This window comes from Leuciscus leuciscus (assembly GCF_965113295.1).
Source record: "Leuciscus leuciscus genome assembly, chromosome: 1".
In the NCBI taxonomy this organism is placed as follows: Eukaryota; Metazoa; Chordata; class Actinopteri; order Cypriniformes; family Leuciscidae; genus Leuciscus; species Leuciscus leuciscus.
Genome location: NC_138725.1, coordinates 78365545 through 78391048, shown reverse-complemented (window position 1 = coordinate 78391048; position 25504 = coordinate 78365545). Strand labels below are relative to the sequence as shown.

Here is a 25504-nt window from a genome sequence, read left to right as displayed (position 1 = left end):
GTACTGTCATATGATGGTCCATACTAACATCATAAGTCTACCTCAGGAAACATAAAAAAATATGAATATATAGAAAGGCTCAAAAGAACAGCCAACCATCCAAGGTGTTTCTACACTTATAAGGAGAGTTTCCAGAATCCCCACAACCCTACATATGACAAGTGAGGTTTGGAGAATAGATGGATGGAGATTATAATTCAACAATAAATGAGGAGAAGATGGTAAAAACAATAGTAGCAGGAGAAAGCAGAAATGGGTTTGAGGACATTACAAGAAAGGTAGAGTAACAGAAGAGAAGAAACCATCATCTTCAGACATGCAGCCTTTAATATTAAACTGTCAGGACGAGACAGCAGAACATGTGACGATGATCTGACCCAAATATTATATAACAACTTTATTCAAACCCATGTTTATCATAGAAAAAGACAAACAAACACACAGTTTTGCACACCGCATAGTTCCAGCATATGTGTTGGTACACTGAAACATTGTTTTTAGCAGAGAACAAGATAAAGTGCAAAAAAACATGAGGTTGGTAAGGACATCAGAGCGTCCGGTTCTGGGCTCATGGTGCGCAGTTTATATTTCAAACCAGTTTACATCTTTAAATCAGTCTATACGGATTCTCAAGTAAACAAACACAGAAGGAATGGTAATACAATTGTTAGCAACTTCCCAAAACTGGAAGGAAAAAAAGTTACAGCACAGGTTTAGCAATCGATTCATGATTGTTTTGAACTTTGAAAAGATTTTAAGCAAGTACATCACAACTTATTACAATCAAAATCAAAAGATTACTTTGACAGACCGGACCATCATATGACAGAGCTGTTTATGAACGAGTAAATATACCGCAGAACACTGAACCTCAGGTGCATAAAAGGCACAGTTTTCCAAAGTCTGTAATGAGAATGGCATTTGTAAATGAAAGCGAATCTTTCCCTGATACGAGTGATTGGGTAAGCCAACAGAAGCTCTTCATCTTTGGTTTCGTTCTTGTCTGACGTGGACCGAGAACTTCCATGTGTCGGTGTATTGCGCGAGCAGGATCTCTTCAGGGAAGAACTCTTCCACCTCGGGAGGAACGTCCAGATCTTTACGCTCCATGTAGGACACGACCGTGTCTTTCAGACTGCAGACACACACAGATCACTGAGTTCAGCCAGAGCTTTAGAGACACATCAACACAATCTAAACCAGGCTCACAGTTTATGCAGAATAGGAATATTTCCCCATATTCCCCACCAACTGTGTGTTAATTTACTAAATATTTTGCTTAAATTGATTATAGTAATTTAAGGGTCAATGAAAAAAGCTACATTTATACTCTGATATTCTTACAAATTGTAGTAGTTTTCATGCTGCTAAGACGACCAACGTCCTCTTATACACTGCATTTGAATGTGTTTGTCTCTCCTGAAACTCTGTAGAGTGAATCCGCTAAAATATCCCCAATATTATAAACACAGTGAAGGCTCATATTTAGCTATATGTTCTTTTAATTTATGGAAACATCTAAGCATTTGTTATACTGTGGTGTGATTTATGCACATTTGTTTGAAATATCCTACATCATGTGAACAATCTGCCCATACAGGCTCAGATTTTGTATTGTTTACACGACGGATACACACTCTCATTTTTGTTCTGTTAATTATTACCATGTTGGGGTGCGTGTCTATTTTTCATAAATGCATCAACTCGGAATTCATAATGTTGGTTTGATTGCTTGTGTTGCATGAGAAAATAAACCATTTGAGTCTCCCGGATGTATTCGATTTAATGGTCCAGGTCGCTGTCTTTATGTCAAACGGGTCGGGAATTAAAAGAGTAGTGCTGTCGGATAACGGGTCGGTGTTCTGTTAGGTAGAACGTGTGCGGGTTCACCAAACAGGACTCTGATGTGAAACAGCTTCATAAAGAAATAAATACAAAAATACAGTTATCCTTAAAGGCAGGGTAGGTAGGATTTTTCAAAAAAAAAAAACATTCCAAATTTGTTTAAACTGTCTTTATATACCAATACATAATTAATATGTAAGTACTCTGAAAAAGAGAGTATAAAAATCGAGTGTCTGTAGACCTCTCACGACTGTTGTAAACACAGCTAATTATTTCCATTCACTCCCACCCTCTCCCTTCTGGGCTTCTTCCAAAGCCACGCCCCCAAAACACATGAACGCGCGACGCCAAACGCTCAGGCTCAGCTGGAAGAGGCATTTATTTACTTACTTATTTATTTACCTGAGACGAGTGGAGAGGAAGGAGCGCAGTGCATGCAGTGACATCATGTCAGAATCACATGTAATAAAATACCTAACTTTATCACTATAAATATAAACAAATAAGATGGCTTTTAGTACTCACTATCAAGCTAGCATATCGATACTGGTAAAGTTTAAAATATATTTTGTTTGATTCGGTAACAAGCTATATTTAGACTATAGATAACGAGCTATATTTATAAGGCAAAGCTAAAAACAGTTTGCATTGATACACGTTTTTCCATTACCATCAGTTACACTGTGATGAAGGTGAATTTCGTGTAAGATTCATAACATATACGGTGTTTTGCATGTAAGAGTTTCCATGATGAAAACAGTACCGGAGACAAGTAGCTGCTACCGCATCGTCGGTTCGAGGACAGGTCCGGGGTTGAGGGCGAAGCAGAGGAGGTCGTTCAAGATTCTTTTTTTGCCTTGTTTGCCTTCGCTGCCTGCTTATGCAGGTGCTTTGAATTTGGAATGCTTTTTCTCTGCCATAATTTTACTCTTCGTAGGTTCCGCGCCTCTCTTGCACTCCTCAAATCAAACGGATGCATGCATAAGGGCAGATCTTGTAGCAACAGTGCTCGTTGCCATGGTTGCGAGAGAGAGTGACAATCGCCCAAACCAATCAATTGTTTCGTCCCGGATGGAAATAATGAGCTGTGTTTATAGCAGATTAAAAGGTCTACAGTCACTCGATTTTTATACTCTCTTTTTCAGAGCACTTACATTTTAATTATGTATTGGTATATAAAGACAGTTTAAACAAATTTGAAAAAAAGTTTTTTTAGAAAAATCCTACCTACCCTACCTTTAATGCACTTTTTCAGAACACTTGACAGATTCGCTCAGATCTCTTAAATAGGAATGAAAAGTTTTGACATTTATATGCATCTATACACCTGTAATTTAGGAATTATATGTAAATTATGAACTGAGGCAAAACTGAACCCCCTCCAAAAAACTCTGTACATCAGAAGAAAAGCGAAAATTGGTGTAAAAGTTGCAGCAGAGCTACTATCATCCCATCATGAGGGCTCACCCCCAGTCAGGCTTGAAGGTGTCCGTGGCTTTGGGGTCCTTCAGGACCAGGAGCAGGAACTCGTGCATCTCCAGCAGGAAGGCGTCAGCGCTGGACTTGGTGAAGAAACTTGTGAGCAGAGTCTTGTGTTCCTCCTGCAGGGGACGCTTATACTCTTTGCTGATTCCCACAAACGGGTCCTGAAGTGCAGATGAACACAGTCATTTTCACACACACACACTGAATATGGCAGAACACGGTTTAGTGTGTTGAGTGTCTCACCCTCTTCAGACGAAGCATGGTCTCAGATTTTAGAGAGCTGAGCATCTGCCACAGCGCCACACAGTGTTTCAGACTGCACCTGCTCAATGCCTGCGCACACACACACACACACACACACACACACACACACACACACACACACACACACACACACACACACACACACACACATATGAATGAGTAAAACACTGCTGTGAGGATGTTTCGGTAACACTTTACCGTTTATTAGTTAACATTAGTTAACTACATTAGTTATCATGAACTAACAATGAACTGCACTTATACAGCATTTATTAATCTTTGTTCATGTTACTTTCAACATGTACTAATACTTTATTAAAATCTTGTTAACATTAGTTAATGCACTGTGAACTAACAATGAACAGCTTTATTTTTATTAACTAACGTTAACAAAGATGAAAAATACAGTAACAAATGTATTCATCATAGTTAGTTCATGTTAGTTAATACATTAACTAATGCTAACTAATGAACCTTACTGTAAAGTGTTACCGATGTTTCAATACCTTGGCTTTACGTTTTATTCAGTTCCATCACACTGTTTTATGAACCAATCTAATTATTCCAACGGTTTTATTTTCATGAACCAATCTAACTATACACAGCTTCCTTGAGGCGAGTTCTCCTAGTTAGAGATGCACCGAAATGAAAAATCTGGGCCAAAAACTAAACCGATAATTTAGGATGCACAGAAACTGTAGTTATACAAGCATTTAAATTGCACACGAGGCAGTTTTATAACAGAACTGTTTCTTGTTTTCATGACTGATTTATTCAAACATACATTAAATAATGAAGTAAAAAATATAATGAATATGTAATACAGTGCATATATTTATCAAAATGCTCTTCTCTAGAGTTGTTTTCTAGCTAACTAATGAGTTTATGGACCGTGAATAGCTTTCTTGAGGTGAATGTAAGGTTAACTGTCTTACTGACGTCTTTCCCCGGTTGAAACACTGATAAACAGCGATTACATGAGACAGGACTCATTTTGGTAAGTTGTAATGTATCTTTGTTTCCTATGGAAGCTTGTTTCCGCCACAGAATAAAACATTTTAAAAGATAATTGTGACTTTTTATCTCACAATTGCGAGTTTACATCTCGCAATTCTGACTTATATCTCTCAATTCTGAGAAATAAAGTCGCAATTGCGTCTTATAAAGTCAGAATTCTGACTTTTTTTCTCGCAATTGCGACTTTATATCACGCAATTCTGACTTTATATCACGCAATTCTGACTTTATAACACAATTGCGAGTTTATATCTCGCAATTCTGACATCTTTCCTCAGAATTGCGTGTTATAAAGTCACAATTGTGAGATATAAAGTCCAATTCTAAGGAATAAAAAAACTGACTTTTTTTTTAAACCTCAGAATAGTTTATATCTCACAATTCTGACTTTATAACACGCAATTGCGACTTTATATCATGCAATTCTGACTTTATATCTCCCAATTGCGTATTATAAAGTCAGAATTGCAAAATATAAACATGCAATTCTGAGAAAAAAAGTCAGAATTGCAAGTATATTTCTCGCAATTTTGACTTAACACACAATTGCGACTTTATATCACGCAATTCTGACTTTATAACCTGCAATTGCGACTTTATATCACGTAATTCTGAGATAAAAAGTCAGAATTGTGAGATTAAAAAGTCGCAATTACCTCTGCTTACACACCCTCTGCTGTTCACCCATGTTTATTGCGTGCTGTAACTAGTAAAGAGGAGATGAGATGATCGGTTCACATGCGCTTGATCCACGCTGCCGCTTGAACTGATCCGTCACGCCGTATTAAAGAGCGCCAAAATGACATTTACTGTTTGAATTTCATAATAAAATCGACAGAGCACAAAGCCTTTCGTGATTATTGGATGGTGCACTCCAAGTTCACTCCAAGTGTGATGTTCACGCATCAGCAGAGACTAAAAGATTTTAGATTTAAGAAACCATATGGTTACCGATTAAAATCGTGACATTAAGATTGTCAATCAATTCAGAGCCAGTGTCCACACAGCTGACATGTTTAACTGTTGTAGCTTATTGACATTAAGACACTTCTCTGATGACGTTCTGACTGTTTCTCCAGGAACTAGGGACTTTGGGCTGGTACTCGGTGTGTTTCGACCGAAGGAACCAGGGCCTAAATGAAGTTACGGGTAAATACTGTGCTCATGACCCACCTTGTAGATGTGCGAGCCCATGTGGTCCGTCATCTGCAGCACCTCTTTGAGATAGGAGCTCAGCTGCATGTGTGGGTCGGCGCCGGTCATGGCGAGGAAGCCCAGGGCCAGCTGGACGGTGGACAACGCCTCACACACGTCGCTGTAGGACTGCAGATCCTTCACCAGGTCGTGCTGTGTCAGCGGCTGCAACGGCTCCTGCCACACATAACACAACACGGCTTGAGGAACGCTTTCAAATCTCACAAATATCATTGATTTCATTAAATATACAATTGAAAAGGTGCATTTAAACAACAGAAATGTTCATTAAGGCCATCCTTAAAAATATTCTTGTTTGCTGTAACCCGACCGACACTGTCAATTTAGGACCGACCCAAATCATTATTTTTTTCCCCTTTTAGTCCGACCGACTTGCCGGTTGTAAACTTGCGTTAAGACCTACTGCTTTTTTTTTTTACTCTTCAAACTACTAATACAAATGCAATAAAATTATATGAATTATATTTTAGTAAGTATTGTCAATATAAATTGCCCATACTCCTACATACAGACGTTAGGCTACGCTCTTTCTTTTAAATAAAAACCCGTGGCGTCATCTATGATTATAAGGGCTGTAGGCTAGGCCTATATGCGAAATGAAACCGAAATCGCGACACTCGGGGAGAAAAATGCGTTCATCAGAAAAAACTTCATCAGAAAATGCATTTAATACTAATATATTGAAACGTCTGTTGTTTATACATCCATACTCCCTTAACCCTCTGAGGTCTGAGCTGTTTTCTGGGCCATGGAGGTGTTCTGACATGCTCTGACATTTGTGTTTTTTTCTGTTACTAGTGACATTTTCATGGCTAAAGTCTGATTACACTGTATTCAGCACAAACTCTGCTACAATAATATATCAGCAGCATGTATGTAAAAGTTTGTAGTTTTGAGATAATGACATTTATGCGTGGTTTGTGAAAATACAAAAAAAAATTCTCACTGAAATAAGGCCATGAAACCCATACTGATTATTTCTTCACAAGACTTTTGAAAATTGTATGACATAGCCTAGAATATTTGCTCCAAAACTATGTGAAAATCACCCTGACTGCTCATTCAGATAAGACAATATATTGATTTAAAATTTCTAAGACGTGTTTTGTGTGACAAAGCCATATGCGAAGAGGCGTGATCATCTCATGAATATGTAAGCTTTTCACACCTGAGAAAGACAAAGACACTCCCCTAACTGCCCTATTAGGAGCGATCAGGCCCTGTCATTCAGAGCAACCTTGCACAAAGAATGAGGAGATTTAAAAAAGAATGGCTTTTAGATTGTTTGGATTTATTTACAGCACAACACAATCCAAAAATACAAATGACAAAAGAGCACATTGAAAACAATGATCCAAAGACAGAGACCTTTGTGCCATTCCTAAAAACATTGTACATACCTTTAATTTCCAAGGTGTTTGATTTTCACTTTACCATGTTCATGTACAGAGACTCATGTGAATGTTGAAGTTAGCAGGACTCAGTTGCATCTGGTCCCTGAAAGAAAAAAAAAAAGAAAAAACTGTGAACATAATGATATCAAGAGAAACTATAGGGCTGCACGATTTTGGGAATAGATTTTAGATTTTTCTGGTTAAAATTTCTTTTTAAAATTCACAGAATACACACACACACACACGTTTCCAACAATATATAATGAACACCAGGTTTGTTGTGCCTTGTAGGCATAGGCTACGCAGTGCTGCATAAAATAATAACAATAAATTAAATCTTCCAAAAGATTTCAAGAACAACTACGCTAGAGAAATATATATTGTTACTTCAAATGTTTCCATTCGTTATGATGATATGAAATGAGATAATAGTAAAAACATAAAGCCTAATGTTTGGTGCATTTTTCCTTTCAAACGCAATCGCGCTCCAAAATATGATACATTAAAACCCACAGCGCGCTCCAAAATATGATACTCAAACCCACAGCGCGCTCCAAAATATGATACATTCAAACGCCATCGCGCTCCAAAATATTAAACATTATGGTTATACATATCTATGTTTGAGCAGATATCCACAAACAGTATTTATCAGGAAACACGGGTCTAAATAGTATAATATTCACCATATACAGTATCTAGCAACAGTTCAACTGCAATGTGAAGTTTATGCAACAATACCATAAACTAATAAGTAAGAATTTCTTACCTTACATCTTTCTTGTCTTCAAATCGCGTTCTTCTTCTTCTGGGGGTAAATCCAATGTAAGATCAGACGTGTCTTCCAAACTCGACGAAAAGCAGAGACTTGTGAAGTTTTTTGGTGTTTTGTGTTTGAGGTAACGAGGGCGATCGCGTTCCATGTGGAGATTTGCATGTGAATCTCTTTTGCGCGAGTGGGCGTGTCGAATTAAAAAGTAATTAGCAAGCGTTTGAGATACTGGACATCCTGTTGGTTTTATACAAATTACTTAAACAGAGAATATTTGTTTTCAGTTTGAATCCGATCATTTAAAAGTACACACTTAAATGTGTATAAAGGTGTATGGCTCATAAATGTGTGACAAGTATTCGCTGAGTTTTGTTTCAGTTTATAGACGTGCTCAAGAAAAAAAAGTTCACCGCGACGGAGAGGCAGAACGCACACCCTGTTTATTTTCTTTATTTTACAAAAGCACAATGTTTTGATTTGATTGTAAGTGGACACATACAAAAGTAGAAATATCACAGATTATTTTTCTATATTTCTTTTTTCTGTATAACCATAAATGACGGAGTAATTTAAGTTTATGTTGCTGCTATGTGAAAAAAATCCAGCAAAACGCGTCGGCGCGTTTCTCGACCTCAGAGGGTTAATAAAGGAGTCCAGACGTTAGAAAAATATCAGTAGCCTATACACATGCGTTTTATATTTAATATGAGGGAAATACACTTGCATCACGGTCCGGACTTGACACAAAATATCTTTAACTTGTAGGTGGTAAAATATGTTTTAGTAATTCTATGAATTACACTGGCAAACCAAAAGAAATATACCCACCGGATGAAGAAGGGTTGGCTCTCCACAGAACATAATATATTCATTTTATTTTATTTTTCGTGTCTGTTCGCATTTATGAGGAACAAACAATGACGTGACCGCTCTGAAAGCGGCACAAGACTGCTTTAAAACTTTCACAGAGATTTCAAACAGGCATTTAAAACACCAAATATTAAGGATTGGAATATCAAGCAAAATAATATTCGATGATTGATCGAAAATCGTATCTCTCCCCCCCACATGCTCACCGGTAAGACGCTCCGACATTAAATGTATCTGTAGCCTTTAGGCTAATAGGCCGTTGTAGCCCAGTCATTAAAAAACGATTTAGTTTCATATTCATCTTTAAACAAAATAATATATATATTTTTAAAATTTTATGTTGATTAGGCCTATATGAAAAGTGAAAAGCATGAATAAGATGATCCCGAAAATATCGGGAGACAAATGGAGTGGGCAGACATGATGTTGGCCACTTCATTAAGTTTGTTTTTGTAGAAAACCTTTCTTTAAAGTGAATTTCGTTTTGTATTAATTGTATCTTAATTTTAATCAAATGTTTCATCAACCAATGCATGGATTTAATAAATAAGAAGAAAATATAGCAGGCAATCAGGACACGGAGTCGCCGGCGCGTGAACTGGAGATCGTCTCTTAAATGAACCGAAACTCAGCGTATAAGCTACTTGCCTCACAGACCTGAGATATAGAAAGCATGAAATGTGTACTTTTAAACAAAACAATTCAAAACGAAAGAAAACAGACTGCTCTCTGCTTATGTAGGCTAATCCGTATGAAATGTGCATTTCTCTCTGGCGCGCCAGCGTCGTCAACTTCATCTTTGACGCAGAAAACACTTGTTTATTAATAAACATTTGAAATGTCTCCTTGATATATTTAACATAATAATAAATCATTACCGGTACTTTTCCCAGTTCTTTGTGACAGCTTTTAGGTGCGTTATTGGCAGCGCCACCCTTACACATGAACGCGTCCCCACCGCTCAATAGTTAATATTATTCTTTGGTGTTCAGTTTATACAGGTTTTCTAATTGTTATTTAATATATAGGCCTAAATATAAATGTATTTTTTTTATTGATCAAAATCTCTTTTTTTTCTCTCGACACCTCTGTAACTTGGCACGAAATTCTGTCAGTGAAGTCCCGATATGCAAATTTGTTTAAATTCATACCTACATAATCACCATGACCAAAATGTTACTTTTTTTTTTTTTACATTGAATCTTGAAAAAAAAAAAAAATAGTCCGACCAACCGATCCTTTTTTTTTTTTTTTGGCTGTTACGGCAAACCAAAATATTTTTAAGGATGGCCTAAGAGCATTACGCACTATACGCTTGCTAGGAACGGGTTTTCTTCGTGGAAGTTTTGCATTTGGTGAGCTGATAAAATATTAAAACTCAGTCAAATCAATATTTTGTGTACAGTTATTTAATTACGCCATCCAGTATCATGGACTCGCTCTCTCGTTTCATACAAACACAGCCATTTTGCGACTAGTGTTTTGTACACTGTTGGATTATGAGATACAAACAGGTATGATTTTAAACCAGTTCATTTTGAAATCAATATTTCTTATCTCCATAATTATTTATGTTGTGAAATGCTGTGTAATAAGTGTTATGATTGTACCATATCTCTTAAACAGGGTATCTGCACAATTTTTAAAGTCAAATTTAAGGCTTTTTAAGACCTTTTTAAGACCTGAAGAAATCAAAATTAATACCGTACATTAGGGGTGTGCAATATTGACAAAAATATGTCTATATATTTTCAAAGTTTTGTTGATAATAATTAGATGATATTTTACTGATTGTGTTTTTGTACTGGTACCCTGGCTGGTTTAGGCCAGTTGTTGACAGCAGACCGACGAAGATATTCATATTTTTTATATTCTATAGTGGTCAGTTCACAGTAGTGACCGAAATTAACATTTTTATTAAGGGGCAATATTTTCCACCTTAAATTGATTTCCAGGGGCATTTTCACCTATATATGGACATTGTTTCTAAACGTATTTAGAGGTATGGATCACCTTTTATGTCAAATTCTAACATTCAAATATATTAAATATATATTCAATATATAAATATATATTAAATAATATATTCAAAATTATATTAGAATAACACAGTACCAATGTCAGAATAAATCATTCAATTAAAATCCATCCTTGCAGTGCAGAGGAGACACAGAAGCGGCATCAAAACTGGCATTAGCCTACTATATTTACACTTCATTTACAATTGCATAAATAAAGCTATTCAATATTTAAATATGAAATGATTTATAATTTTAACATTTGAATTAAAGGATACTTTAAATATGAAACTAAAACCACCAGTAGGTGGCGGCAAGTCACTGTCTTAAAGGGTAACTAAACCCACCCACTGGCAATTTTTGAAAAATGCTGGAAAAGTAGGCAGAGCCCAGTGGAGAGGGGGCGTGCATCTGTGACGTATCTCTCTGCAGGCAAGGGCGTGGTTAGCTGGTACCCTCTGACGTCAGAGGGTACCACAACTTCCAATAGGAAAATTCAACTGCAGTAGCCACTGTTCAACCTGAAGAGGGCAGCACTCAGACGTTTTTACACCATATTTTGTAAAATTAAAACACTTTAAACACAAATGTCAAAAAAACTACTTGAATCAATGAACAGCACTAATAAAGCCCCATTCTTACAGATCATTAACTAAAAAAAGTTGGTTTAGGGTTTAGTTACCCTTTAATAAGCGAGTTGTTGGAGTCAACGGATTTGTTCAAACGGCTGATTCATTCAGAAAAACAAGTGATTGATCATTGAATCGTTGAAATGATTCGTTCAAAACGCGGATTTCAGTAAAAAAATAAATCATCGATGTCTGTTGGACCACGGCTTCATTATGAAATTCTCGTCGGCGATATAAGGTGAAAATTGACAATATTGTGTCCAAAAAGTAACTCACAATGTTAACTATTTTTAATTTAACTGTTGTATAAAATAAATAGCACATTTGCAATTGTGCACAGGAAAACGGCACTCTTGCTCATATGATATTCTAATATAACAACATAATATGATATAAATATAAGACAAAAACTCATTTGGGGACATCTATATCACGCAGTGAAAGCAAGCATGAGAGACAAACCCGATGTCAGCTCGCACTCGCAGTGCCTCGTACATAGTTAAAACAATGATTACAATATCATCATAGTTCATAGACAACATCGCACACTCCTAAGCACATAAAGACTGAACTTACAATTGAACTGACATTTACTTGTTTTCTTCTCTCCTCTCGTGTGCAGGAGACAGACGCAGGCTGATATACTGCCGTAAGTGACGCGAATTGTCACGTGAACAAGATAGATTAAAAAAAAGAATACGTAGGTGAAGACTAAAAATGTACTGTTTAATGTTATGTATTTGTATTATTTTTCTTTATTCATTTTCATAATAATTTCATAATGTATTTTGTCAAGCCAGAGTTATGTGTCTGTGTTGAGTGCATGAGGAGACTATAGATAGCATGGAACCATGTGAAGATCATGTCACATGAGACAGGTGGATGAGCTATATTTTGTAGAGGGTGTGTACAATGTAACATGTTTCCAACTGATGCAGATGTAAACAACAGATAGTTTCTTAATATGGAAGTGAATTGTGCCATATGTTCTATGACATATACGTTCCATTTTTAACCTCAAGCAACAGAGTTTGTTACCATGAATGGAAGTCGCTCAGTGATGTATATAAGCTCTGTCTCATTGCACAACTTCAGAGAACGCATAGACCTGGCATGAATGTAACATCTTCTGAAAGATTCTCTCCTGACATATAAGAATAAAAATTCTTCTTGGCAAGATAACTGGTGTCCGGCCCTGTGAATCTAATAATAAGGGGAAAGACTAAATTTAAATCTACAATTGGCGTCACGAACAGGATTGATGTCTTCAGGCCTTTGTTTGATCATTCCAGGTAAGACCTTATTTTATTCTAAATAATTATAAGTCTGCCTGATGATTAAACATAGACTGAAACTGCTTAAAAGAACTGTGCTATTTAAATTACCAGTTGTGTTGCCAATAAATATATGTCAGACATAATAATAAAAGGGTAAAATGGAATTCAATTAAGTAATTCAGTTTAATTTGGCTAATTTAAGTTCCTCTGAAAAGTAAACCTCTAAAGTATTTGATATGCTGGGATAGAGATAGATCTTTTTTAGAAAAAAGACTATCTAGTCAAAAATTCAGGAAATTAGCTGTAAGACGGTTAAGCTAGGAAATTTGAGGATACTTGATTAATAGGAGCGGTTAGATGTAGGGAGTTTCCAAAGAAAGGAGTAAAAATAGTCTCTAAAGACATTAACGCTGGAATTAATACAAGTATGAAAAGGCAGCAAGACTTGATTGACAGGAGTGATTAATTGTGACGAGCGCCATAGAAAGGGTTCAAATAAGCTCTAAGGACATTAACATTGGAGTCAAATTATGAATGTGCCGATGTAACTAGTTAGGATCGCAGGCATTTCTGATTTTGACCGTAAAGCTGTTCAAATATTTGAGGATACTATTCTGAGCAAGCTTAAAGGAAAAAGAAAGAAAATTCAAAGAAATTAATCTGAGATAAAAAAAAAGAAAGAAAAAAGATGAAAAAAAAGAAACTGATCTGAGTTAAACTGAAAAAAAAAAAGACGAAAAAAGATAAATGAAAATATAAGGGTTAATTTTGTTCATCGAGTGAAAAGGGAGAGTGAAGCAGCCCTTCCTTTGGAATCTATACCCTCCTTTAGACACACACACACACACACACACACACACACACACACACACACACACACACACACACACACACACACACACACACACACACACACACACACACACACACACACACACACACACACACACACACACACACACACACACACACACACACACACACACACACACACACACACACACACACACACACACACAGAGAGAGAGAGAGATAAATAGAAAGCCTGTTGCTTCTCAAGAATACACGAAAGTAATTGTATAGCAAAACATTATCTTCTGGGTATTTGAAGAGAAAAACAGAAACAAGCTAAGCTTTTTAACAGATTTCTGGTGTTAATGTTTGAAAGTTGATCATTGTTCAACATTACAAAATTTAAGTTTTGTCTGAAGAAGAACAAGAGATAAACAACATCATAAGATTGAAGTTAAGGAATTACTTTGAGGAAATATCTATGATAATAGTTTTATAGTTAATTGACAAGTACAAGCTGATGAAAATTATAGATAATGACTCCATAAGAATGTGAGTTGGAAAATAAGGAAAAATGACAAATATAAACAAAGATGTTTATTTGGAATACATATTATTTCTGACTAAGTCAGAGTAAAAAGTGAGTAGAATGAAATTATAAAAGTATTGTAAATGCAGAATTACTCTGAGGCATTCTTGACATTCTCTCAGAGTTGTTCTCTTATTCAAAGTCATTTAGATTTTGTTATTTGAGCCTGTGTCATAAGTAACAAGCTACCTAGAATGAGCACAGCGTCTCAGTTGGAAATTATAGACAGAGATTTTTAATAAATAATAATATATGCAATTGGGAGTTAAATGTTTTAATGATATTCTACCTTAAATGATAGAAGTGACTATTTTTATTCCATGACCAGTAACTTCTTTGTCTCATCTTTGTCTTCACCATGTACAGGACTGATGGTTCCAGTTATTGATTGGTTCCGGTTATTGATGTAACATAACATTACACTGAATTAACGGTTGTAATAACTAAATTCACTGAGTATAAACTCAGCATTGCTATGTTGATGTTTGAAGATGTCTGATGGATTCTAGTGATTAAATACTATCATTAATTTGTCTCCATGTTTGCACTATTAGGCATTCCAAATGGCTCTGATGGCTCTTGAATGCACTTTCCTGAGCTTTGGAAAATACCTGTTAAAATTTCCTAATGGGAAGGCACGGTTACCAGTGTAAATGGGGTGATTTCTCAAAGACGGGTAAGATCCTCTTTTGGCCAACAGAGGACAACCTAAGGCAGGGGGGTCACCACCACTGGGCACCTACTCTGAAGGGAGGTGTTAGATGTGAGATGGGTATGGTTGAGCAGATGTTTGTTAGGCCAACAGCATCACTGAGGGTTACAGCAGTCTGCCCTCCAAGAAAAGTGAGCTCTCCAATGCCTGATCACCAGAGACCGCATTCCTTGAATGGTTTGTATTTCATTGTGACAAGTGTCATAACTTGATATATCTATGCCAGGGGACAACACCCTGAGGAAAGGAAATTATATACGAAAGAGCTGATGGGAAGAGTTTTCAAAGAACTAGCTGAGACCATGAGGGTAATTGTCATTAATGATGTGGAGAGTAAAACAAAGATTGTCAATTTATTTTTAAATATGGTGTTAGTTGCCTTATAACAATTGTCTAAAAGTTTTAGATCTTGAATATGTGATGGCTGTATGATGTTGAATTAATTTCTATCATAGTTTTCACATTTCAGATCATTAGACCGTATTGCCATATTGGACAATTACAAGACATGGTGGTGTTTAAAGATGAAGACTTTGTTTTGCTAATTCAAAAGAAGTCTGGGTAACAGGGAATAAATAAATTAATGAATAAAGCTAAAGATTAAGTAAACTAAAGATAACTTTAGAAATGCTCCTTTGATGACAAATGGATAACTGAGAATAGGACATAAGGAGTGAAATAAGAGATTTTATACATTACTTACAAAACACAACTCCACAAACAATGAACACTCATTTACTGATTTTCAACCCCAAGGGATAGGATCTTTTTAACAGCAACGTTTGTTTTGGTTTGTTGTTTTGGCCGGGAACTTGAGGAGTTAAGTACTTAACGAGTCAAGGCACCGGCAGAAGAATTATTAGGTTTTTCCTTTCTTAGATGATTGGGGTTCATTTTAAATGCTTACACATAGATGTTAAAATACACATATGCGGGGACATAACATGGTGGGGTTATTTGTTTGTTTTGTGTTTTCCTTTTTTTTGTTTTCCTTATGTTTCTATTGTATTTTTATTTTGTTTTGTTATCATGTCTTTCTTTGGTCTGCTTTTCCTTTTCTCACTATTGCTTCATTAGATGGCCACTGGTGGAGTGACGTGTGGAACTTACTGTCGTAGTTTCAGTGGAGGGACTGAAGACTAAAAATGTACTGTTTAATGTTATGTATTTGTATTATTTTTCTTTATTCATTTTCATAATAATTTCATAATGTATTTTGTCAAGCCAGAGTTATGTGTCTGTGCTGAGTGCATGAGGAGACTATAGATAGCATGGAACCATGTGAAGATCATGTCACATGAGACAGGTGGATGAGCTATATTTTGTAGAGGGTGTGTACAATGTAACATGTTTCCAACTGATGCAGATGTAAACAACAGATAGTTTCTTAATATGGAAGTGAATTGTGCCATATGTTCTGTGACATATACGTTCCATTTTTAAGCTCAAGCAACAGAGTTTGTTACCATGAATGGAAGTCGCTCAGTGATGTATATAAGCTCTGTCTCATTGCACAACTTCAGAGAACGCATAGACCTGGCATGAATGTAACATCTTCTGAAAGATTCTCTCCTGACATATAAGAATAAAAATTCTTCTTGGCAAGATAACTGGTGTCCGGCCCTGTGAATCTAATAATAAGGGGAAAGACTAAATTTAAATCTACAGTAGGCCTACGCTAATTAGATCGTTTTAATTTCGAAAGCATTTAGATAAGTATAAGTCAAAGTGTCATCTAAAATTTAAGACCTTTCACAAGTAAAAATAAGACATTTAAAAAAAATATATATATATTTTTAAGACTTTTTATGGCCTTAAATTTGAAAAATCTAATTTAAGACCTTTTAAGACTTTAAGGATCCGCGGAGACCCTGTTAAATGTCCTTCTAGTTTGAACTTGCCGCTGAAACTGCTCTCTCCGCGGAAGCTATGCATTTAAAGACCCAACTCAGTCAATACTTCAAATTATTTGTGTCTATGTGTTAAATGTGTCTAATTATTTACTTATGTGGCAAGTAGCCGTGTAATAAGCGGGATAATGTACATCCAGCCGGTTGTAATCTCAGAATAAACCCCTTCAGGCTGATGAAGACCTGATCCTGATCACCCTGTCAGGGTTTATTCTGAGATAACAACCGGCTGGATGTACATACATAACCAACACAAATTATAAGTAAGGAATGATTGGAGTAAGGAATAAAATGTAAATTATTCCACTTATACTACGGTTACGGTTTAAAGACAGCCCTACTGTGAGCTACGAAGTTGTTAATCGATAGTATTTGTTACTGTTGAAGCCGTTAGCCCGCATTATTTCAACTTCTTTAACTTTATTTAACAGCACAATTTTTGTTGAAAAACTACATTACCCATAATGCTGTACAGAAAATTCCACCAATCAGAGTCAAAACAAGCAAAAAGCACCAAAGGATCTCAATAGTCCCGCCCACTCCCATGAATCACTGCGAAAGACGTAATCGAAGCAACCTCTCTACGCTCTCAAATTAGGCTAGTCTTGGTTCATGGCTGATAATGCTTCAATGAAGACTTCTTAAAAATCCCTATGGGCGAAATGATTGGAAAAATACTTCTGGAACCAAACCAGCACTGCTGAAGACGTGGACGGGTGATATTGCTTTATGATACACTCTATCGTACACGTTAGAACATCCGTCAACCAATCAGAATCCAGCATTAAATAAGATACAGATTAAACAATGTGACTTACTTGTTGAACTTTGCCCTTCACATCTTTTAATATGATCTCATAATTTCTGTCCTGTCTGTTCACCAATGTCGGAATCCCCTGAAAACCAAAATGAGAATAAATAAATCAGTAAATACAACTTTTCTAATACATATACTCTGCAGAAGCCTGAAGAACTGCTATAAATCGCAGGCATTAGTCAGTGGTGCAGTGACATACAGTAATGGTGATGTGAGTCAGTGGTGCAGTGACGTACAGTAATGCTGATGTGAGTCAGTGGTGCAGTGACGTACAGTAATGGTGATGTGAGTCAGTGGTGCAGTGACGTACATTAATGGTGATTAGTGTACGTACAGTAATGGTGATGTGAGTCAGTGGTGCAGTGACGTACATTAATGCTGATGTGAGTCAGTGGTGCAGTGACGTACATTAATGGTGATGTGGGTCAGTGGTGCAGTGACGTACATTAATGGTGATGTGTGTCAGTGGTGCAGTGACGTACAGTAATGCTGATGTGAGTCAGTGGTGCAGTGACGTACATTAAAGGTGATGTGTGTCAGTGGTGCAGTGGCGTACAGTAATGCTGATGTGTGTCAGTGATGCAGTGACGTACATTAAAGGTGATGTGTGTCAGTGGTGCAGTGGCGTACATTAATGCTGATGTGAGTCAGTGGTGCAGTGACGTACATTAATGCTGATGTGTGTCAGTGGTGCAGTGACGTACAGTAATGCTGATGTGTGTCAGTGGTGCAGTGACGTACAGTAATGCTGATGTGTGTCAGTGGTGCAGTGACGTACAGTAATGGTGATGTGAGTCAGTGGTGCAGTGACGTACAGTAATGCTGATGTGTGTCAGTGGTGCAGTGACGTACAGTAATGGTGATGTGAGTCAGTGGTGCAGTGACGTACAGTAATGGTGATGTGAGTCACGTACATTAATGGTGATGTGTGTCAGTGGTGCAGTGAGGTACAGTAATGGTGATGTGTGTCAGTGGTGCAGTGACGTACATTAATGGTGATGAGAGTCAGTGGTGCAGTGACGTACAGTAATGGTGATGTGTGTCAGTGGTGCAGTGACGTACATTAATGGTGATGTGAGTCAGTGGTGCAGTGACGTACAATAATGGTGATGTGAGTCAGTGGTGCAGTGACGTACATTAATGGTGATGTGTGTCAGTGGTGCAGTGACGTACATTAATGGTGATGTGTGTCAGTGGTTCAGTGACGTACAGTAATGGTGATGTGTGTCAGTGGTGCAGTGACGTACAGTAATGCTGATGTGTGTCAGTGGTGCAGTGACGTACATTAATGGTGATGTGAGTCAGTGGTGCAGTGACGTACATTAATGGTGATGTGTGTCAGTGGTGCAGTGACGTACAGTAATGCTGATGTGTGTCAGTGGTGCAGTGACGTACATTAATGCTGATGTGTGTCAGTGGTGCAGTGATGTGCAGTAATGCAGTGACGTACATTAATGGTGATGTGTGTCAGTGGTGCAGTGACGTACAGTAATGCTGATGTGTGTCAGTGGTGCAGTGAAGTACAGTAATGCTGATGTGTGTCAGTGGTGCAGTGACGTACATTAATGGTGATGTGAGTCAGTGGTGCAGTGACGTACATTAATGGTGATGTGTGTCAGTGGTGCAGTGACGTACAGTAATGCTGATGTGTGTCAGTGGTGCAGTGACGTACATTAATGCTGATGTGTGTCAGTGGTGCAGTGATGTGCAGTAATGCAGTGACGTACATTAATGGTGATGTGTGTCAGTGGTGCAGTGACGTACAGTAATGCTGATGTGTGTCAGTGGTGCAGTGAAGTACAGTAATGCTGATGTGTGTCAGTGGTGTACATTAATGCTGATGTGTGTCAGTGGTGCAGTGACTTACAGTAATGGTGATGTGAGTCAGTGGTGCAGTGACGTACAGTAATGGTGATGTGAGTCAGTGGTGCAGTGACGTACAGTAATGCTGATGTGTGTCAGTGGTGCAGTGACGTACATTAATGGTGATGTGTGTCAGTGGTGCAGTGACGTACAGTAATGCTGATGTGTGTCAGTGGTGCAGTGACGTACAGTAATGGTGATGTGAGTCAGTGGTGCAGTGACGTACATTAATGGTGATGTGTGTCAGTGGTGCAGTGATGTGCAGTAATGCAGTGACGTACATTAATGGTGATGTGTGTCAGTGGTGCAGTGACGTACAGTAATGCTGATGTGTGTCAGTGGTGCAGTGAAGTACAGTAATGCTGATGTGTGTCAGTGGTGCAGTGACATACAGTAATGGTGATGTGTGTCAGTGGTGCAGTGACGTACAGTAATGGTGATGTGTGTCAGTGGTGCAGTGACGTACAGTAATGCTGATGTGTGTCAATGGTGCAGTGACGTTACAGTAATGGTGATGTGAGTCAGTGGTGCAGTGACGTACATTAATGGTGATGTGAGTCAGTGGTGCAGTGACGTACAGTAATGCTGATGTGTGTCAGTGGTGCAGTGATGTGCAGTAATGCAGTGACGTACATTAATGGTGATGTGTGTCAGTGGTGCAGTGACGTACAGTAATGCTGATGTGTGTCAGTGGTGCAGTGAAGTACAGTAATGCTGATGTGTGTCAGTGGTGCAGTGACGTACAGTAATGGTGATGTGTGTCAGTGGTGCAGTGACGTACAGTAATGGTGATGTGAGTCAGTGGTGCAGTGACGTACAGTAATGCTGATGTGTGTCAGTGGTGCAGTGACGTACATTAATGCTGATGTGTGTCAGTGGTGCAGTGACGTTACAGTAATGGTGATGTGAGTCAGTGGTGCAGTGACGTTACAGTAATGGTGATGTGAGTCAGTGGTGCAGTGACGTACAGTAATGGTGATGTGGGTCAGTGGTGCAGTGACGTACAGTAATGCTGATGTGTGTCAGTGGTGCAGTGGCGTACAGTAATGCTGATGTGAGTCAGTGGTGCAGTGACGTACATTAATGGTGATGTGTGTCAGTGGTGCAGTGACGTACATTAATGGTGATGTGAGTCAGTGGTGCAGTGACGTACATTAATGGTGATGTGTGTCAGTGGTGCAGTGACGTAGAGTAATGCTGATGTGTGTCAGTGGTGCAGTGACGTACAGTAATGATGATGTGAGTCAGTGGTGCAGTGACGTACAGTAATGCTGATGTGTGTCAGTGGTGCAGTGACGTACATTAATGGTGATGTGTGTCAGTGGTGCAGTGACGTACATTAATGGTGGATGTGTGTCAGTGGTGCAGTGACGTACATTAATGGTGATGTGTGTCAGTGGTGCAGTGACGTACATAAATGGTGATGTGAGTCAGTGGTGCAGTGACGTACAGTAATGGTGATGTGAGTCAGTGGTGCAGTGACGTACATTAATGGTGATGTGTGTCAGTGGTGCAGTGACGTACAGTAATGGTGATGTGAGTCAGTGGTGCAGTGACGTACAGTAATGGTAATGTGAGTCAGTGGTGCAGTGACGTACAGTAATGGTGATGTGTGTCAGTGGTGCAGTTACGTACATTAATGGTGATGTGAGTCAGTGGTGCAGTGACGTACAGTAATGGTGATGTGAGTCAGTGGTGCAGTGACGTACAGTAATGGTGATGTGAGTCACGTACAGTAATGGTGATGTGAGTCAGTGGTGCAGTGACGTACAGTAATGGGGATGTGAGTCAGTGGTGCAGTGACGTACATTAATGGTGATGTGTGGTTTGCCCTGTAGGAAGCGGGTCAGGATCTGCTGCTGGATCTGGGGTAGGTCGTACTCCAGCAGGGTCTCTTGCCCGCGCTCCATGCTGTACTGGCAGTGGGACAGCACCAGCGGCAGCAGGTCCCGCTCGTACTCGTAGCGGATCACGTGCAGATCCGTCAGGTCCGCTGGGCTCACCGTGTAACTGGAGAAAACAGGGCAGAGAATGAGCGGGAGAAACTGGGAAACTTTAACTGCTAGCTCTGACAGGACAAAGGTTCAGAACAGAGGAGGTCCGAACAATGCTTTTTTGGAACAGTTACTTTTCATCGAAGCCGTAGTACTTTGTAAAAGAGAAAAAAACCTAAACACTTTAAAATAGTAATCAAAGCTGAGAATCTTGGGCCCAGAGAGCCAAAACAGTGATGTTCAAGAATATTTACCATAAAAGTAAATATTTCTCCCGACTGGATATGAAAATAAAATAGTCTGTTAAAACATCTGATCTAACCTTTTCATATTTTACATTTAGACACCTACAGTACATGTGCATAAAACATAGAAGGCCTTGGGACTGAGAAAACATACTGGGGTGCAGGTTTACCTCTTAAGAAAAGTATGGACCATTTTTATATTTTGCTACTAAAAACAAACAAACAATGTACATAATCTAATAATCAAAACTCCCAGCATGAGGACAAAACAAAGTTAACTAATAATAATTTTTTTATCTCACCCTTGCCATCTCTAAATTTTTTTACAAATTCTAACATTGTTTATTATGAAATGCTTTCATATGCTGATTAATAATGCTAAATATCGTGAGTGTGGGGAATCGTGAAATATCTCCCACATCCACTAACGTTATAGGAAGAGTTGCATCATGAAGATTAAAACTTGGGTTATGGGTTTCAGTAACCCCACATTAGCAGTGACTACTTTAGCAAACCCCAGAATGCAAGGGGACAGCGTCTGAAGCTCTTACCCAGACTCCTCTCCGGTGTGTTTCTCCACAGCGTAGACCAGGTCATTGTGAAGCGTGATGAGGTAGCTGACGAGCGCAGTGGAGCACAGGCCCAGACCGTGTCTCTGAGGCAGCAAAACCTGCAGGTCAGTGTCCAGACCCAGATCCTCCTGAGTGTAGTCAGCCGGCAGCTTCAGCTCTCCTGACACACACAATAAAACATTACAATAAAACACATCTGTGTCCATGAAATTACTTTACAGTGGTCTAAAACAGGGGCAATATGAAAATAAATTCAGATCGGACCTCATTCAGAAATCCACGTCACAATTACAGACAAATACAATCTGACTAAACTAATAACGTTCAAACAACTGTGACTTGGATGAAGATCAGAACACATTTTATGAGTAGTCAATGCAGAAATCCAGTTCTTTTCAAGGGGTTCACAGACTAATTCTTGCCACTGTAAGAAGTAGTCGGCTTACCTGTGGTAGCCAGAGACACCCTGATCTGGTTCCACGTTGACAAAAAGATTTTTATGCGCTTTTCATACCAGGCAGAGAGGGAAGCTGTCGAATGAAAACATGCAATGTTTGCAATGAACATAATCTTTATTTATAGAGAAATGGCATATTCTTGCATGATTACTCAGCACATTTGTGCTGAAATGGGTAAATCAACCATCAGCAAGCTTCCTGAAATAATTAACAATTAATTTATCATAACTCAATCATGAATGCCCCACACTGACCCGATGACAAATTATCTCTTAAATGTGTGATATGGGCAGTACCTGCTCTCTGGCTGTTCAGGAACTCTCCTATGGTGGTCTGTCTGTCTGTCAGGTCTGTCACGTTCTGGAACTTCTTTACCAAATCCCTCTGGAGAGCCAAGATGTCAGGCAGGAACCTCACCAGCCGAAGCTCTGCTTCCTAAAATAAACACTTGGTTTACATACAATACAATACAAATTTTATTTCTTTAGCACATTTAAAACTGCCGTTGACCAAAGTGCTTACCAGCATAGATAATACAACAAAAGCCATCACATACATTCACACAAACAAAATTAAATCCTGTTCACTCAATCAGCTCTAAAAGCCATACTAAAAAGATACGACTTCAAATTAGACTTAAAAGCATCCACAGATGGGGAAGATTTAATGTGCATTGGAGGAGGTTTCATAAGGTTTGGACTTTAATCTAGTTTTAGGAACAAAGAATCATCTGACTAGAAGATCTCATATTACTTGTGTATCAAAAGGTCAACAATATATTTTGGGGCAATACCATGCAACGCTTTAAAAACCATAAAACTCAATTCTGAATTTTTCAGGCAGCCATTGTAAAGAAACCAAACCTGGAGTAAATTCTCTCTCTCTTCTTTGTACGGGTCAAAAGTCTGGCCGCAGCATTTTGCACTAATTGTACACAAGATAATTGACCCTGTGAGATACCTATATATGAAGAACTACAGTAATTAATGAGTGATGCATGACTAACAGTGAATGCATGACTAACTGTCTCCAGGTCCTTAAAGGAGAGAATTGGTTTCAGCTTAGAAATAGTTCTGAGTTGATAAAAACCAGCCGTAACAACACTAGTGACCTGTTTATCTAAAACCCAAGCCGAATCCATGATAACGGCAAAATTCTTGACATGATCTGAAAAACTTATCGACATAGAGTCCAACCTACTTATAATTTCCTTAGAGGCAGAAGAGGGTCCAAAGACAACACACTCGGTGTAATTGGTATTAAGATGAAGAAAACTGCTTGCCAACCATGCTTTAATCTCACCTAAACACTGTACAAGTGCATCAAAAGATTGAGAGCCTTTCGGATCTATTGCAATATATAACTGAGTGTCGTCTGCGTTTCAATGATACATAATATTATATTTAAGATTGCCCCAAGGGCACATGTACAAAGAAAATAAAATAGGCCCAAGTATGGAGCCCTGTGGCACACCACAGTGTAAATTAGCTGATGTAGAATGCAAATTTCCAATGCAAAACAAAAATTATTTATCCTTCAAATATGATTTAAACCACTTTAAGGCGGTTCACTTAATGCCAACATCTTCGGCGCAATAAAATAGCATAATAAAATAGCAGACTCAAAGGCGGCCGTGAGATCGAGTAAAATAAGGATAACTACCTTTCCAGAATCAACTGCTATCAATAAAATATCATTAAAAACCTTAAGGCTATGTTCACACTTAGCGTCTTTTTTCAAACTGCCAGCGTCTGTTCTACATTATAACCCTATGGAGTAAACCGTTTTTTCAAAAAAGTCCTGAGCGCTTTTTTAGACGCCACCGCCGGCGTCTTTTTCTGCAGCTCAGAGCGTCTTTTTAAGTTGAAAAAAGTTCAACTTTTCTGAAAAGAACGCCCTACGTCAAGCGCCTTTTTGACAGCTGACCAATGACAGCGAGTAGCGAGACCTGTCGTTTCCATAACAACAAGAACAACTGTCTGTCGTGCACCCACAAACGTCTTTGTGAACCGACATTCTCCTCCCCGGTAACTTCAAAAGCCAACGCAAGAGCCAACTTTCTCTTTCTCGACATTTTTTGCATCACACAGCACTAGGCTACTGTTGCAGCTCTTGTTATAGCAGCCCGGTCTCACCCCAAAACGTCATATACTGACGCGTCTTGACCATGCGTCAACATACGACGAAAAGGGTACCCCTTTAACGTCAATATGAGACGCAGACAGAAGCGCACCAGCAGCGCCTCCGAGCGGTACCCTAACGCATACCTAAACCTACCCATAACCCGAATCGTCACATATGGACGTTATGGGGGTACCCTTTTCGTCGTATGTTGACGCATGGTCAAGACGCGTCAGTATATGCGCCAGCCACAAAAGACGCGCTCGGCTGCTATTTGTAACCGAACGCTGCCAGCGTTTTTTTTTTTGCTAAAAAAACGCCGTTGTTAACTTTTTCTTGTCAAAAAAGACGCTAAGTGTGAACATAGCCTAAGGAGGGCAGATTATGTGAACAGTCAGTAATAACATAAGATACACAAATTACAAGCATAGATAAATACAATATATTAAAGTTACAAATAATGTAATGTCTAACAGTATTCAGGTACAGAAATGTAATCATTAAATGTAAAATAACACTATAGTGTTCACTGTATAAATTACACATAGATTAATCTTTGTAAAAGATGTGTTTTGTTGTTTGATTAACATTAATGACTCAGACAGCAGCAGATATTTATAGGCTGCTGTCACTTTAAGACCTAAT

General features: G+C 38.3%; 1 protein-coding gene across 2 annotated transcripts in view; it reads right to left on the bottom strand.

Annotated features, from left to right (window-relative positions):
- Positions 1 to 309: 309 nt before the first annotated feature.
- The window catches only part of LOC309509723 (E3 ubiquitin-protein ligase rnf213-alpha), a 78547-nt gene continuing 53352 nt past the window's right edge, over positions 310 to 25504 (bottom strand). For both annotated transcript variants that reach the window (XM_082184541.1, XM_082184540.1), the window contains exons 64-72: positions 23035 to 23173; positions 22727 to 22810; positions 22260 to 22440; positions 21278 to 21479; positions 17608 to 17685; positions 5785 to 5982; positions 3574 to 3663; positions 3313 to 3491; positions 310 to 1135 (exon numbers count right to left, since the gene is read on the bottom strand). In XM_082184541.1, the coding sequence (XP_082040667.1) occupies positions 982 to 1135; positions 3313 to 3491; positions 3574 to 3663; positions 5785 to 5982; positions 17608 to 17685; positions 21278 to 21479; positions 22260 to 22440; positions 22727 to 22810; positions 23035 to 23173 (1305 nt within the window). In that variant the 3' untranslated portion in view covers positions 310 to 981. The remainder of the gene's footprint in view (positions 1136 to 3312; positions 3492 to 3573; positions 3664 to 5784; positions 5983 to 17607; positions 17686 to 21277; positions 21480 to 22259; positions 22441 to 22726; positions 22811 to 23034; positions 23174 to 25504) is intronic.